Consider the following 16,924-nt stretch of genomic DNA (forward strand, 5'->3'; position numbering starts at 1 on the left):
TCAAGACACTTTACATGTAGAGCAGAGACCCGACAGTCCCACCCTGAGCAATCAATTTTGCGACAGTGGCAACAAAAAAACTCCCCCTTAACTGGAAGAAACGTCAGGCAGACCCTATAGGCTCTAGGGTGGGGGCCTTCTGCCTCGACCGTGTCGGGGGGAAAGAAGAGAGAGAGAGAGGGAGAGACAGAGGAGAGACAGAGAGAGATACAAGTAGGAACAATAACAATAGTAGCAAATATAATAGTGTAAGATAGTATATGATAATATAGTATAGTACAACAATAATGTGTATACAGTATATAATGGTATAAGAATGTTAAGATAATATACAGTATAGTGTAGTGGTATAGTGTAATGTAGTAGTTGCAGTTGTTTTTTACATATGAGGTTTCCACCCAACAACAATGATATCAATAATGAGATTTTTCGAATCGCTATATTTCGCAATATCGTGATATGGTCTCAGTCTTTTTCATTTCAAGGACCCCCGGTATGATGCATTAGGCCACAGATAAAATGTTTTTCTCTCTGGGATCCCAATATACACTACAGTCTTTTTTTTTACTCGGAGAGTGTGCAGATGGAGCCAGATAGACCTGTTTAAGGGTTCATTTGTGGGTGTATGTGTCTTGTTTGTTCCCAGCAACTATCCTCAGACCACTGGCCAAATGTCTTGTGCACGCTGCCAGTAGGTCAAGAAAGTAACTCCCTGCATTTATTTTTCACATATTTTACTTTATATTCCAAGTCAACAGACATCAGATTGGGCTTTAACTTTGAATGTGGAATGACTGATATGTCATAATACTGATGTCATTGCACTGACTTCATAGATCATGTCTGTGTGTTTCGTCTATTTTTATGGCGTGTCAAGCCACACCAGCTCATTTAATGAGTGCATACTCCCCTGACGTATCTCTGTCTTACCAGAAGGGGGGCCCATAGAGTGTTCTTATTAGTGTCCTTCATGTGTCCTACGTCATGAACTACCTCTATGAGCGAACCTGTGTGTCAATCCCATTGGTTGAGTCATGAACTCGGGGGCCCAAACTTGCAGTACCAGAGTTGGCCACTTGTCAAATATTGCTTCAAAAAGCCCTCCTGGTCCTGGGGGAGGCCCCCCAGGACGAGCTGTCTAGACGAGCTGGTGGCGAGCTGTCTAGAACAGTGGTTCTCAAACTTTTTCATGCCAAGGACCCCCAAATTGATATGTATGTGGCCGCGGACCCCCACCTGAAAATATGTTGTGCCAGGGACCCCCAGAAGCAAAGATTTGTGTTAAAATGTTTGCCTTTAAAAAAAAAAGGTTTCAAGTTTCTCAAAAATAACCGATCTACAAGCTTATAGCGCGGAGCTTGTATATAACACGTTGCAAAATAACATTTATATTCAGTGCCAATGAAATAAAAAAAGAATTGCAAACTGTGCCAGCCAAAAATACATATTTAAAACAAAGTGCTCAGGAGCCGAGATACAGCCTTTTTCAGCAATAAGTTAAATAAGAAGTGAATGGAGCGGCAAATCTTCAAATTATGATATCTTGGATGATATCTTGGGTTCTGAACGAAAAACAAAACAAAAAACACATCATTGGCATGTTGCGCCATTGCGGTAAAACACGTGAAACACCTCAATGGCACTCAATGAGTTAATTTAGCTGGGGACCCCCTGGTATCCTGGATCATGGATCATGGTCATGGATGTCAGTTCCCACCTGATGTCATGTGGGAGTCCCGACTGTTCCAGACCATACTGAATAACTGCCAGCTTGCATAATGTCTTAAGACTAGGACTCAAGTCCAAAATGTACAGGTCACCGCGTGTGTTGAATCCTCCAAAGAAGATGATGCGATCTCCCACCATGCAAGAGCACATGCCAGACATTCTGGAAAATGTTTTCCCCTTGGGCTCAACCTTGAGCCAAGACAAGGACTCTGGATTGAATTTCCACACATAATTGAAGTTCCGGTTCAAGCTGCAGCCACAAAATATGTACAGCTCTCCATTGTAGGCAAAGGCTGAATGATCCTCACGTTGTCGTGGGAGAAGCTGTGTAGAAGGCATGCTCAACCAGCAGTTGGTCTCTATGTCAAACACTCTGACGTCATGGTGCTGGTGCCGTACGCCCCCAAATACAAGCATCTTTGTCCCGATGATGGTGGCGGAGTGACGCGATGAAGCCGGTGCCTGAGTGCCTCCGGTGTTAATTAAAGACCAGACCATTGTGGTAGTGTCTAACTTAAAGAGGTCATTAGTGTATCCAGCCAGCTGGGTGAATCCTCCATAGATATACATGACCTTTCCAAAAACACAGGCTGAGTGGTCGAACCGCGCCTCTGGAACAGTCCCAGAAATCCTTGGCTTGAACCATCTGTGGGTGCCGACATCAAATGCATAAAGCTTGTTGTAGTACCTCTGTACGTACTCCAACCCCCCCAAGATGTAGATGACATCTTCTACCAGCACGGCTGTGTGGTCCTCGAGCATGGAAGGAACCTCAAGGGGACTTTCTCCTCTTCCAGTTGTCACCGGAGGCAACTTCGTCCAGCTTAAAGCGACTGTGTTGAAGATGTGTACATCAAGCTGATCAGTGTTGCACATGGCGGTCTCCCCACCAAAGTTACCTCCAAAGGAGTACAACTTGTGTCCCACTGCCACAGCAGCATGATCATATCTCCTTGGTGCTCCTTTCAGATGCACGGTCCAACAGAACATTTCACACAACAGTCTTTAGTGCGTAAAGGAATGGACTGTTATTGTGCGTGCGATCTCTTATATTGGTTCAGCTGCACAAATGTCATGCAGTGTTTGGCCAATCCACGAAGCCGATGGAAGCTGATGCCTGTTGATCTCCCTAATAAGGCAAATTGATCACCATAGCAACCCCATAGCCCAGGTAGACTCTGGACATCCCCATGTTACACAGCAAACAGTCTGTTTAGCAGGGCTAATTTGCATGGCAAGTTGCTTCAGGCAGGTGCTAAACGAGTTGCTAAATGAGATTTATTTGACATTTCCTTTTTAAAGGACATCGTTGTGATGACGACATTAGATATCCTCCATAGATATACATCACAGCACTGAGAGCAGAGATGTGCTACAGCCAATAAGGGGACAGGACATGTGGACACGGGTGCTTGTTTGATTGTGCAAACAACAAGAGTTATTTAAAAAATCAACAGCGTCCCATCTCACACATGGTATCATATAATTTCATGTTTTCATGATCAGACAGACGGCAGAGATGCGGAGAATAGAATAGATTAGAAATAGGCCCATGTTATTGATCCCAGTGGAAAATTACAGTTGTCCTCATCAAGTAAAACAAACATGAAAGATGAAAACATTAAAATGCATTGAAATAAAAGTACATTGCCCGTTTGTATATTACATCTGTATATCGCATCTGTATATCACATCTGTATATTGCATCCTTGTAAAATCTTGTACTGTGTAATCCCCTGTCGCCAATCAGTCATGAAGTCTGGAAACCATGACTTTTGACGGCCGATTTCAAGAAAGAGAGTTGTGTACAGAACGACAGCTTTCTTTCTCTCTCTTCTCTTTAGGGTGGGGAGGAGCAGAACCAGGTGGTGAAATGTGAGCTGTGCAGCACCCTCACCCTGCAGTTCAGCAACCACATGAAGCGCCAGCACCCAGGCTGCGGGCAGACCACCGCCCGCCGGGGTTACGACAGCACCGGGGCCTACGTGGACGTCTGGTTCAGAGGCGACTGTGGCTCCAGCTTCCCCTTTTATCTCCTTTGCAACTCCTGTAGGGAAATGTACCTCGCTGCCAACCTGGAGGAGCTGAGCTCCAAACATGATAGGTACAGACAGTAGAATCTTGGATCAAAACTGCAATCCAGAACTTATTTTAAAGTCATACAGTGATTCCAATGTGGGTTAGTTTGGACACTGTCTCCTTGATTTTTGCAATTGTTTGTAAAATAGGCCCCTCCTGCTAACTTCAAGGCAATAATAGCAGATTGGAATATGGAAAATATGAGTCATACATGTGTTATCTCATGACTCCAGAGATGATGTGTAAAATCTGTTGGAGTAGTCGCAAAAGGGGTGTTTAGAAGAAAGTGCTAAATGGTGGAAAATCTAGTTAGGTGAAAATGTGTCTAATAATAGGGACTTACGTCATGATCCAAGGAATCAGAGAGAAAAACATTTTGATTGTACAACCTAGAGTTCTTCAGTTTTAGACTAAAACGTAAAGTAGCCAGGTTTAACGCCACCATTAGGCCGATTTGTAAAATGTGGGGTGGAGTGTCCCTTTGCCTATTAAGGGTGTGTGTTTGTGCATGCAAAGTTGGACACAGATCGCTCTTGCTGTATCTGAGGATTAGCTGTACACAGACGGATACAGTACATGGACAGACGGACGCATGGACAGGACACAGACTGAGTCACACCGACAGGGGCAATGTCTCTCATATGGGAGGCCTGGGTTTGAATCCCGGCTAGGACATGAAAGTTCTGGATTGCAGCTTTAAAACACTCTCTTCATACCGTTTAACTTATCTCTGTGTTTCCTCTTCCTTAGGATGAAAGGTCTAACCTATGATTTGATTGGCCAAGTGGACAGCACCTCTGATGGTAGAGAATCTCATTTTATCCTGCTCTCATTGAAATGTCAAAGTAGTAGGGCTGGGCAATCATTTTGACTTCTAATCAATATCATGATTTTTTTCAAACTTTTGCCTCGATTATAATTGATGATCTACAAGTTCACAACGTGTTGCATTGCAGCGTGTTGTGAAAACCCTGCTTCTTGATTGTCAAAGATTAACCCATTTAGACCTGAGGCCGATTCTAAATAATGCCTTGTTAATCCTGACCTAAGTTTTCTGAAAAATATATATATTTTCGGTTAATTACCCAGCCCTACAATGTAGTATCATCAGTTTAAGCTAATGAATAATGTGTTTTTTTTCCCTCCCTCTTCACCTCAGATGACTGGGAGATGGGTCAGCAAGATGACAGTGACACAGACAAGCTCACAGGACTGGAGGACTTTGGGGTCTTGCTAAGACCGTTAGGGCTGACTGAAAAAAAGCTGATTCCAGATGCCATCCCTTTCACAGAGCCAGACCCCCTGGGAGCCCTGGTCCACAGCTCCTCAGATAATAACAACACCAGAGCACTGGTTCCTAAAGGTACTGGATGCTTATTGCTGCTGTCAGGCACAAACCTTGTATCTCCATATTTCATTTCATATTTATTTTTATGGATATTATGGGCGCAAATTAATGCCCTACTTCTTCATACAATGGTGTCATGCAAAAGTAACGACAATAGCTGATATGCAAGCTACTGTCTGTTGAATAAAATTGAAAGTCTGTGGGTTTTATAAATATTTAAAGGAGTAGTTTACCCAAAAAATGACTTATTTTCTTTCAATTACACACCCCACGAAGCATTGAATTCATGGAGATATTTTTGTTTTTGTCGCATTCCTAAGCCAATAATTTGATTACCGGCAGAAAGATGCTAATGTATCCGGTAGGAGACTCAAAGGAGACTCTTTGAGTCTCCTTTGAGTCTCCTACGGAAACACACACCGGTCATCAAATTATTGGCTCAGGAATGCGTAAAAAACTAAAATATCTCTGTGAATTCAAGGCTTCATGTGGTGTGTAATTGATAGAAAATAAGTAATTCTTTGGGTGAACTATTCCTTTTAACAAATTAAAATTTTAACAAATTAAAAGTTTTAACAACAGCTTGTGACAAAATAATGCGACGCGATTATACTAGTTATTACTAGTTCACTGGCCCAGATTAGGGACTCTAGGGTTAAATGTTGAATATTGTGTCTTTTTTTGCTCCTTGTCCAGGCGCTGAGCAGAAGGGCTCTCCTCCAAGCTTAGGGGAGCAGGCTGCATCTCTGAAAGACTTCCAGGACAGACTGAAGGCTTTGAGGAGAGTCACTTCCACAGCACAGATACTGTTGGCTTACAGCATGGTGATGAAAGCACTATCTCAAACCGCTTCCAGGTAATAGTTTGGAGCAGCATACAGTGTAATGTCACTACTTCTCTGTGCTATCTTGAAGTCAATGGTGTAAAGTAACTAAGTACATTTACTATTATTGGAATATTTCCAATTTTCAATACTTTTACCTCTACTCCACTACATCTCAGGGGCAAATATTGTACTTTTACTCCACTACAATTATTTGAAAACTTGATTTAATAGTTACTTTGCAGATATAAATTATTATATTATAAAACATACATCAACCACTTTAGCCCTATTTTATACATAGGCTATTTGAAAATAGACGATCTACAAGCTCACAACGCGTCGCATCGTGACGCGTTGTGAGCTTGTAGATCGGCTATTAAAAAAAGAAAAACTTTTACTTTTGGTACTTTAAGTATATTTTGATGCCAATACCTTTGTACTTTAACTCAAGTAACATTTTGAACACAGGCCTTTTACTTGTAACAGGGTGTTTCTACATTGTGGTATTGCTCCTTTTACCCAAGTAATATATCTGAGTACTTCTTCCACTACTGCTTGGAAGTTGAGAATCTTTTTTTTTATATTATCTCAATAGTTTTTTTTCCATCTCCCTACGCCAGTGCATCAGCGTCTAGTCAAACCAGTGGGCTGGAGGCTTTGGGTCTGGCAGATATCCGGATCTTAGTGCGGTTGATGTGCCTCGCGGTGGCCGGACGGACCCACACCAGCATGGATAACCAGGGCTGTAAGGAGCAGAGTGTACGGAGCCTGTCTGTGGATCACAGCAGCTCCACCATCATCGGCTTCCTCAGCTCAGCCATCGGCAGCCTGGTGTCTCAGAATTCTACCGCTTATAGAGAATTGATGGACATTTGCACTCAGGTCAGACTCTTGCGCTGTGGTAATGGAATACCCATGTTTCTATGCAAATGTTTCTCGATTAATCTACTTTTAACCCATTAAGACCGGGAACGCATCTGTGTCATTTTAGCTTTCTTTGGCTATTCAAAAATAGCAGATATACAAGCTCATTGCATGGCACCGAGTGCCGCACTATGAGCTTGTAGAGCTGCTATTTTTGAAAAATCGTGAAAATATGTGCAAATCTTTGAATATACTGTATTACATTTCTGTTACATAACTGTCAAATGTCTCAACAAATGTCTTCATTTTTCTGAAAAACTATTGTTGCTATATCAGTGGTGCTCGAACTTCTTTTTTGTCAAGGACCCCCCAAATTATGTTTTTGGCGGCCGATCCCCATCAAAATATTTTGTGCCAGGGACCCCCCCAGAAGCAAAGATTTGAGTTAAAAATGTTGTTTCCAAAAAATATATGTATTCAACACAAAAGATTTTTCAAAAAATAGCAGATCTACAAGCTCGTAGCGTGGCACTCAGTGCCGCCCTATGAGCTTGTATATCTGCTATTTTTGAATAGCCAAAATAAATCTTAAAATGACACAGATGCGTTCCCGGTCTTAATGGATTAACGGTCGGATGACAATCTAAGATATGATACTGAGGCATGGTTACGTTACCTCCTGTAGGACCTGATGGCTGCGGCCACTGGAATGAACATCGGGGCGATCAGTGGCCCTCAGCAGAGAGGTCGCTTGAGCTCCAGTCTGAAAGCTGGCCTACAGGGGACACCGCACAAAGACTACAAGGACCAGACTACTTCTACCTTCCTGGTCACTCAGAACCTGGTGGCCCTGCTTACAGAAAAGGTCACCCCCTACCGCTACACCCCAGACAGGGCTGAACAACATGAGGCCAAGGGTAAGAGGCAACCTCATGCAGTGGTGTAAAGTAACTAAGTACATTTACTTAAGTACTGTACTTAAGTACAATTTTGAGGTGCTTTTACTTTACTAAAGTATTTCAAATGTTCAATACTTTTACTTACTGGTTGTGTTCCATAGATCCAGGTAGCTGTGGGATGCCTCCTCCTCCCCCGTCACCCATAGGAGCCAGAGTGGGTCCCCTGGAACTGGCCAATGCGCTGGCAGCATGCTCGCTCTCTGCCCGGCTGACCAGTAAGCACCGTCAGTGGGCAGCCCAGCAGCTGGTGCAGGCCCTGGCCGCCTCGGAAAGAGACAATCCCTCTCGGCCCCAGACCTACAGTGACGTAGCAGGAGACCTGCGGAAGTGTCCTCTGAAGAAACTGGAGGGACACCATGGCAGGGTGAGGTGTCGTTCAACACAACGCGAGTTCAACACTCCAGAATCATGGAGCAATACACCACTACTAAAGTGTTTATTCATTTGTTTTGTCTATTTATTAACTGCTGCTATGTGTAGTCTTACTTACCCTGCGGTACAAAAGCACTCCTGTCCAGTGATAATGTAGTTAACATAGTTGATTATATTAGTTGCGGTAGATCCATCTTTCTTGGGACTGATGAACATTTGCCTGTATTTGGTTTGTTGAAATAGTTATGGAGCTCTGGCTCCAAAATCGATTATCGATTATTGTGGAAAATCCTGGACAGAGCTTAGCAAAAGGTCTATCGTTGCAATACAATGCAATGGACACAGTGTACAAGTACAGTATGAGTGCATATACAGTGACTGATGCGTAGTGAATTAAGTAATGTTATTTATAGTACATAGCATGCCGTTTAGGGTAGACATATGCTACAGTAGGTTCATCATTTAGCTTTCAACCTAGTTTATTTTCTACGTTGTTGTCTCTGCACTCTTATGTGACTATATAGGTTGATGTTTGATGATTAGCATTCATACTTACTCTGCTCATCCCGATCTTGCACTTGAAAGTCGCACTGGATAAGAGTGTCTGCTAAATCCCTACATTTTAATTGTAATTGTAGTCATGAAATGTGTCTGGTGCAGATGGTAGTGCTAATGTTGGTGGGATGGTAGTAAAGCAACTGTTGTTATTACTACTACAAACCTCAGGGAATGCAGCCTTTTGGACTGATTTGTTGTGTTTAGGTGACGAGCTGTTCCTGGAACGATGAGCAGAACTTACTGGCTGCATGGTCTCAAGACAAGATGGTGCAACTGTGGCACATCAGCCAGACAACTACAGAACTGCAGACCATGTTCTCCTGCACAAGGTTACCATCTGCTTGATTCTGTTTGGGGCTGCATGATACGATATATTGTTTTTTTGTGGACGATTCTACAAATGCCTTCTAAATCAGTAGTTCTCACACTTTCAAGATCTTTCAAAAGTGTTCAAAAATAGCAGATTTACAAGCTCACAGCGTGGTACGAAGTGACGCGCTGTGAGCTTGTATACTGTATCTGCTTTTTTTTATAGCCAACACAAAAATGTCCCGGTTTTAATATTCTGGTTAATATTGTAATTACAGTTTAAACTGCAGTAAAGCGTAAATATCTGAATTATAACACAGAACACCCAATCTGGGAACCCATTCGGTTGAAAACAATTATAATAATTTAAAAAATCTGTCTTGAGAGACTCCTTACACTTACAGCATATTTTGATAATTATCGGGATAATGTCTTGAATCACAATTATTTTGGCCAGGATAATCGTGACATTACATTTTCATGTTGTCCCATGCCTCCCAGTAATTGAACATTTATAACTCTCCAGCAGACGTTTGCCTGTTAATTAGTGTTCTATAAGGAGAATACTGCGACCAAAATCCCAATGTTGTGCAGTTTAGATGTTGCACATTACAATAGTAATAACTTTTCTACTGTCTCTTTTCAGCCAAACAGAAAAAGTAAGTGCTGAGAAGACACCTGGAGCTCATGTGATGTCCACCATGTTCTGGAGTTCTGGAGGAACCCTGTTTGCTGCTCACCAGAACAAGCTTCTCAACATCTGGGCCATCAATGGTCAGTGCTTTGATATTATCATCCAATATGCGTGGAAGATGGAAGATTATTTTCTCTTTTTTGAGGTTAGGTAATTAGTGTTGCATGTTCAGGTCAGGAACTCAGGATAGCAATTTCATCCAATCAGGAGAGAGAACTCATACAGGACGCAGCATAAACAAGTGAAATGAGCAGACAACATTGGAACTGAAACACATAATTGAAGCTGATAAATGAGTTCTCTCTCATGATTGGGTGACATTTGTAACCCACCTGAAAATGTATTTTCTGTTTAGTAAAGAGCTGGATACCGCTGTTACTGAACAAACAACTCTATAGCAATGATTACTATCAGACTATAGAGCTTTAATTTAAAAGAAAATGCATGCCCCGGGCCGCTGGTGTAGCGGTCCGGGTGTAGCGGTGTAAACCTGACAGAGCGTTGCGGGTTCGAGTCCCGATCCCGACGGCCTTTGCTGTGTGTGTCACTCCCCATCTCTCTCTCCCCTTTTCCTGTCAACTTACTGTACTATCAATTAAGGCATAAAAAGCCCAAATAAAATCACTTATGGCACCTTTAAAGCAGGGATAGGAAAAACAGAAGAAGTCACGCTTCTGTTTTTTTCTTCAGGCTCTCACCATCATTTGGAGGCCCACAGGTCACGGATCACGGCCCTGTGTTGGACCCAGGTCTCCTTACCGTTTGTCACCGGCCAGACAGGAGCCTGCAAGAGCAGCTCTGCTGAGAACCTGTTGGTGGGAAGGCTGGACGGCTCCCTCTGCTGGCTGCAGGTGGTAGTGAATGAATACCTGCTGCAGGTGGAGGGCACCGAGCTCACCCACTGCTACAGGAAAGAAGGTGAGGTCAAGGTCATACAGAGAGGAATGCATTGCACATAGATCACAGTTCGATTTCCTTCATTAATGCATTTAGTTTTAAATGCCACAAAGCGGACGCCCAGGGCTCCTCAAGGGGGATCCAGGTGGTCCCCAGCTAAATGATTGATGGTTAGGAACCAAATTAATCCTTACAGGTCTGTAAGTCTGATACTGTAGTATACAAACGTTTTTTACACTCTCAGACTCCAATTTACAGTGTAAATTTGAGTTTCAAAGAAAATTCTTTATCAAATGGGGGTCCGTGGCATAATGAATATCAAAATGGGTGTCGTTTATAGATGGGGGGGGAAAGGAAGGGACGTTTGCACACTGTAGCTCCATGTAGAAAATGTATTATAGAGTTTTTAAACAACCATTGTACCATTGTGGCTCTTCGTCAGGTCTGTTACATTACATGAAGTAATAGATGTAATCAGACGCGTCGCTAGGTCTCTACTAGGTCGGGGGCTTAGCCCCGCAGGCAATGGGCACATGCAGGCGCGCGCAGCGCGCGTGCTTGTGCCCCTCCTCCCGCGCGCGCGCGCGATTTTTTTCGCGGATTAGGGTGCTTTTCCCCCCGTTTTTTGTTACCTTGATAGGGTAATAGATATATAATTAAAAAAAAAAAAAAAAAACTTTTAATTTTTTAATTTTTAATTTTTTTTTATTGGTGGCTTTGGACAAAACATTGGTGGCTATAGCCACCGAAGCCCACCCCTAACGACGCCACTGGATGTAATAGATAGTGTATAGATGCCATAAAAGTACTTGTACAGTAAATAATACATTGTGTTATAACAATGTTTTTAATGGATGTGAGTGATGATTTAATCTGGTTGAAGTTTGGCACCAGCTCTGTACTGTACCTAACAGAATGTCTCTTCTCTTGACTATCTCCCAGCTCCTCAGTGTTTAGCCTGGCACAGTAAAGACAAGCCGTTTGCAGTGGGCTACCCGAATGGAAAGATCCTCCTGGCCACAGCAGAGTCCTATGAGACCGAGCAGCCTGTAGTGCTGTCAGCTTTCCCTGTGAGTCGTCCACAAAATGCCATTACATTTAGGGCTGCCTGCAACTATCGATTATCTTTTAAGCGATTATTCTGTCCATCGCTTTTTTGATGAATCAATTACTTTATACAAATTATTATAATAATAAATTAAATTGATTATTTTGATTAACTGTTGTGTTGCATCCCTAATCCAATTGCCAGTGCTAATTTGCGTGTCAGAAATCGTTTATTGGTTAAATTGTGGATTTTGGAGTAATATGAAATGCAACATTTCGTGGTAGAGTTAGAATAGAGAAAGAAAGAATGAAGATGGATGAAAATAGAAAATCTTAATACAAAAGGCAGAAACGTATGCATCATATGAACTGTAAGTGTATACCATACGTAACTGATCATGTTAGTGCAGCAGCAGAGTGCAGACATTCTAGGGTTCGAAATTGACCCCAAGTCTGTAACTCTGACAGTGTACAAATAGAACCAAATGGACCCTAACGTTCCATTTCGTTCCATTTGTATACAGTCAGAGTTCAGGGGAGACCTTGAAATTTTAAGGTTTGAGAACCACTGGTATATAGTACGTACATAAGCTAAATGCTAAATGCCTAAACTGCAAACAAGACAACACCAGGGCTCAGCGCTTGTTCAACAGGCTTATGGTTGCCAGGTGCATGCTGTTCAAAAGCCTGGTGGAATGGCTTTTGTTACACAGGTATCGCTTGTCTGGTGGCGTGAACAGCATGTTGCTGCAGGTGACGAATGTCTTGATGATTCTCTTGTAAATTGGTTCACCTTGTTTCTATCGTCTATTGTTTTATCCAGTTTTCTGTTTTTATCGTCCTATTATACTGTTTTAATTTTCATGTAATTATTTGTCATTTTGTAGCCTGGTAAACCCTCCCTCCAGAAATCTCATTTCCATTTGATTTCTGGAGTGAGTCTGGCCTGATCACCCATTCTGCAATATTGGCTGTGGGCTGGAGTTGGGCGGGAGTAATACCGTTGACTGACAACCCCTTCAGCCAATGATCGTTTTTCCCCTTCAGCCAATCAGCAGTTCATTTTTACCACCTCCAGACTATGTGACGCAACAGGACTTTTGAGACGGCCATGCCCAAAATAGGTTGCCTTATTGGGATACATGCGTGTCACTCCCCGCCCCTGCCGGTTCTCTAAATTTATATTTTTAAATAGGCTTGATTAATTGACCACATATATGAAGTTAAACAACTAAATTCTATCCAAACGATATCTTAATACTAAATTCCGTGCCTCAAAAAAGAAGTTTGAGACCGTTTTAAAAACGAAAGTAAGAAGTGAAGGCACTCGCAGAACAACAATGGCTGCCGTTCGTCTTTTTTCGGCGTCACTCAGGCTGCACTCGGCTTCATTCGGGCTCACTCGAACTCGCCACCTGATTGGCCAACTGTCACTGTCAATCACAGAACGATGAGCGACGACGCTGATAGGCTCGGTTATTTGGTAATGCACTAGAAACCCCTACAATGGGCGTTCAGGCCAGACTCACTCCAGAAATCAAATGGAAATGATATTTCTGGAGGGAGGGTTTACCTGGCTAGCCATTTGGTACAGCACCTCGTAAATTTTGTTCAATACAATTTACCACAGCTTTCCGTCTCACCTTTCCTTTCCCCATTTATTTTATTTGCACAGGAGAGCATGAGTTCCCTCAGGTGGGATCCCACGGGGCACCTACTGCTGTCGACGGGGCGGAGCGAGGTGGTGAAGATCTGGGGTCGCTCCGGAGGCTCCTGGACCACCATCCACTCCCTCTTCCACACCAGTATGGTCACCGTCGCTGACTGGTGCCCGGTCCCTGGTAGAGCTCAGAACCCCAGACTCATGATGGCTGTGTGAGTATACTCACACATACTGTACGTATAACGTATTGTATACATACTGTGAAGACTGAACCAAACCAACACTCGGAGGCCAGTATGTTGAAAGCCTTAAATGGGCATTTATTTAGAATAATGGCACAGAGGTAATGGAGGAGAGCTCCAAAGGCAAATAAATAAGGTCAGATCAACCTGCGGTTGCCTAGCGACACTCCACAATACATATTGCCCTCAGTGAATCTCTCTCATTTCCATGTTTTATTTTATTTGCCCGATGTTTCTTTTCTGCTCCTCCAATTACCCTCGCCTGTGTTTGGTTTTACCTATATAATATATCTACTGTATGTATTATACATAGACCTGACCAATAGTCTAAAGTAAATTTACCACATAAGCTCTATCTATACAATCCAACCCTTGATGCTGGGTGCCATGCAGGGAAGGCATTTCTCACTCTGGGAGGCATTTTTACAGTCTTTGGTATGACTCTGGCCAGGGATTGACCCCTGACCTAACATTATCAGAGCAGACACTCACCACAAGGCCACTGAAACATAAGTGCTTTTAACACTTTCATAATAAATGTATCCATTATTCTCTCTCTTTCTCTCTCTCTCTCTCTCTCTCTCTGTTTCTCTCTCATTTGAACAGGGGCTGTCAGAATGGTGGGGTGCATGTGTGGACGCTGCCACAGGGAGGCACTAGTGTGTCATTACCCAAAATCCAGAGCAGATCCCCCTGTCTGGACAAGGGCAGTGGTGCCAAGGTCAGTCTGGTTCAGATTTTTGAGACTCCCGACTGGTTTTAGATGTTTGACAGGTGCTATACAGATTAAAGCTGCAATCCTGTACTGTCCTACCTGAGCTCCTCTAAGATGGAATTGCTTGACCCTGGGGATATAATTGCACTTATGAGCTTCAGGCGGTACTACTGGTCAACCAGTAGGTGTCCTACTACCCGACACCAGGTCTCAATGGAACTACTTATATTGCATACTCTATCATACAGATTGGCTAATATAATGTTTTATTAATTAAAATAAGATTGCAGCTTTAAGTGCATTTGTTCTAGTGGCTTTGGTATATACAGTATATAAAAAATACTCTTATTACTATGATAATGGTTGTGTTTTTGTGTTCACCTGTACCAAAGTGGTTTTGGTACAGGTGAATATCATTTAATACAATACTCACATTTAAAATAGAATTCACTTCTCACTAAACTACACAATCGTGCTTTATTTGTGTGTGTTGTCTTGCGTAGTGTGACAGCGCTGTGTGTGCGTTCACCCTGAACGGCCACATCACGGCGGTGAGGACCCTGTCGTTCTGCCCCAGCGGGCTGGCTCTTGCATCTGGAGGAATCGGGGGTCTTCTGAACATCTGGTCTCTAAAGGTAACGTTTCATCAATTGAAAATATTTTTTTCTCCGAACCCCACATTGAGAACCTCTGCTTGTACACAGTCAAAAGGATACATAACAACCTATGGGTCTGTAACTCAGAGAGTTCAAATAACACTGAGGAGTTTACTGTGCAGATTGTGGTCCCAGAGAAATGTTATCAAATGGGGTTATCTAATGCAGTGGGTCTCAAACTTTTTCAAGTCAAGGACCCCCAAATATATTTGGCTGCGGACCCCCATTTGAAAATGTTTTGTTCCAGGGACCCCCAGAAGAGAAGATTTGTGTTAAATACATTCCAAATTGTTAACCAATCCTTCCTCTTTCTGCTTCTTCTAGGATGGTTCTGTCTTACAAACAGTGACAGGATTGGGTTCATTAGTCAATATTACCTGGATACCGAATGTGGGAGTGGTCGTATGTTCGGGAAGGTCAAAGGTACATTTCTTTTTCTGTATAACTAAGCTGCATCAGAGCTTAGAGTTGCTGAAATATTAAAGCTTGCAATCCAGAACTTTATTTAATGAATGAAACATGATTTCAACCAATCTGTATGTTAATACAATATAACAAGTACATCTGCAGTGGTTGGAGGTGGTCTCCCTACTTTTCCACTGAGACAAATAGAGCCTGGTGTTGGGTAGGACACCTACTTGTAGACAAGTAGTACTGCCTGAAGCTCATAAGTGCACCATTTCCCACTTGCCAATGCAGGAAATCCCGGGTAGGACATAAAAGTTATGGATTGCAGCTTCAACATAGATAAACGTCTTGTATAAATCTCCATGAGAATTACAAAAGTATTCTTTGACATTCTTTGACAAAGCCGAGCTTGAATTATGTTCATATGTATTGTAATCTGATATACTTATAGCCTAGTTTATACTGCAATAATAAGACCATCTATGGCTCATGACTCAAAGCTCTGGGCATTTATAGTCAACCAATCAAAGCAGTGAGACGTTAATGACGCCGTGTCAGCCGCTAGACATTCCAGGAGGTACAGCATGAGCCAAGTGTTCTCCCAGCCTGTGAGACGGTCCAAATTATATCCATGAGTCACAACATCTGACTCACAGGGATTGTCTTACACTGCATACGTTAGGCTGTGATGTTGTACAGTGTCTGTAGATTGATGCAATCATTGTTTTGTCATCGTTTCTTCCGACAGGATGTTCTGTTGATCTGCTGCAGCCCAGACTGGATCAGTCAGAACCATGTTCTGGCCTCTTGTCGCACGGTCCTCAGGACCCAGGGGATTCTGGGTCTGAACCGAGCCCCTTGCTTGGCTGTCCTACTGGAGAGGCTGCCTTTACTACTGCAGGAACAGTACAACTATGAACGAGTCAGTACTCACGCCATAATAACCACTTAAACTCTTATACTTCGGTCCGGTAGTATTTCCCTCTACACCAAATCTCTTTGCCGTAAATAGCCAATCTACAAGTTCACAGCCAATCTACAAGCTGTGAGCTTTTAGATCGGCTATTTTCGCCCCACAATAGGGCCGTTATGATTCATGTGGTTGAGGTGTTTGTGGTGTGTGTTGTTCACCTGCTTTTGAACATGCACTGCAACCTTGAAGTATCTTGACAATGTATGTGAAAAGGTAAATATCATGCAAAGGTAGAACCTGACATGCAACTGACTTGACACAGCTAGCGCCCTAGAACTAAGACTTAAGCCTCAAACATACTCCATGCAAGTACGCAAACGCACGCAGACATTTCAAGCTTTGCAAGATCGATGTTGCGTTGTGGAAAGTGTCGCCTGAAAATCTAAGCGCAATGTAAGCGTGACCACTCGGTGCCGCGCTATGAGCTTGTATATTTGCTATTTTTGAATAGCCAAAGAATTTTCAGATTTCATTTCCCACTGTGGGAGGAAATTAATACAAAAGATCATCCTCATGTCACCCTCACACTGTGGGAAGAGCTAACGCATGCTTCTACCCAGACACCACCCCTTGCACATCCAGAGTA

General features: G+C 42.8%; 1 protein-coding gene across 3 annotated transcripts in view; it reads left to right on the forward strand.

The window, feature by feature from the left end:
* LOC311037148 (putative E3 ubiquitin-protein ligase HERC1) overlaps window positions 1–16,924 on the forward strand; it is a 79,127-nt gene that overhangs the window by 45,394 nt on the left and 16,809 nt on the right. For all 3 annotated transcript variants that reach the window (XM_084046248.1, XM_084046250.1, XM_084046249.1), the window contains exons 48-63: window positions 3,573–3,832; window positions 4,558–4,610; window positions 4,967–5,170; window positions 5,852–6,011; window positions 6,602–6,863; window positions 7,531–7,762; window positions 7,906–8,168; window positions 8,939–9,063; window positions 9,690–9,817; window positions 10,428–10,655; window positions 11,577–11,704; window positions 13,357–13,556; window positions 14,193–14,307; window positions 14,805–14,936; window positions 15,282–15,380; window positions 16,114–16,287. In XM_084046248.1, the coding sequence (XP_083902374.1) occupies window positions 3,573–3,832; window positions 4,558–4,610; window positions 4,967–5,170; window positions 5,852–6,011; window positions 6,602–6,863; window positions 7,531–7,762; window positions 7,906–8,168; window positions 8,939–9,063; window positions 9,690–9,817; window positions 10,428–10,655; window positions 11,577–11,704; window positions 13,357–13,556; window positions 14,193–14,307; window positions 14,805–14,936; window positions 15,282–15,380; window positions 16,114–16,287 (2,763 nt within the window). The remainder of the gene's footprint in view (window positions 1–3,572; window positions 3,833–4,557; window positions 4,611–4,966; window positions 5,171–5,851; window positions 6,012–6,601; window positions 6,864–7,530; window positions 7,763–7,905; window positions 8,169–8,938; window positions 9,064–9,689; window positions 9,818–10,427; window positions 10,656–11,576; window positions 11,705–13,356; window positions 13,557–14,192; window positions 14,308–14,804; window positions 14,937–15,281; window positions 15,381–16,113; window positions 16,288–16,924) is intronic.

The sequence above is a fragment of the Gymnoscopelus microlampas genome, assembly GCF_963454915.1.
Source record: "Gymnoscopelus microlampas genome assembly, chromosome: 21".
Classification (NCBI taxonomy): domain Eukaryota; kingdom Metazoa; phylum Chordata; class Actinopteri; order Myctophiformes; family Myctophidae; genus Gymnoscopelus; species Gymnoscopelus microlampas.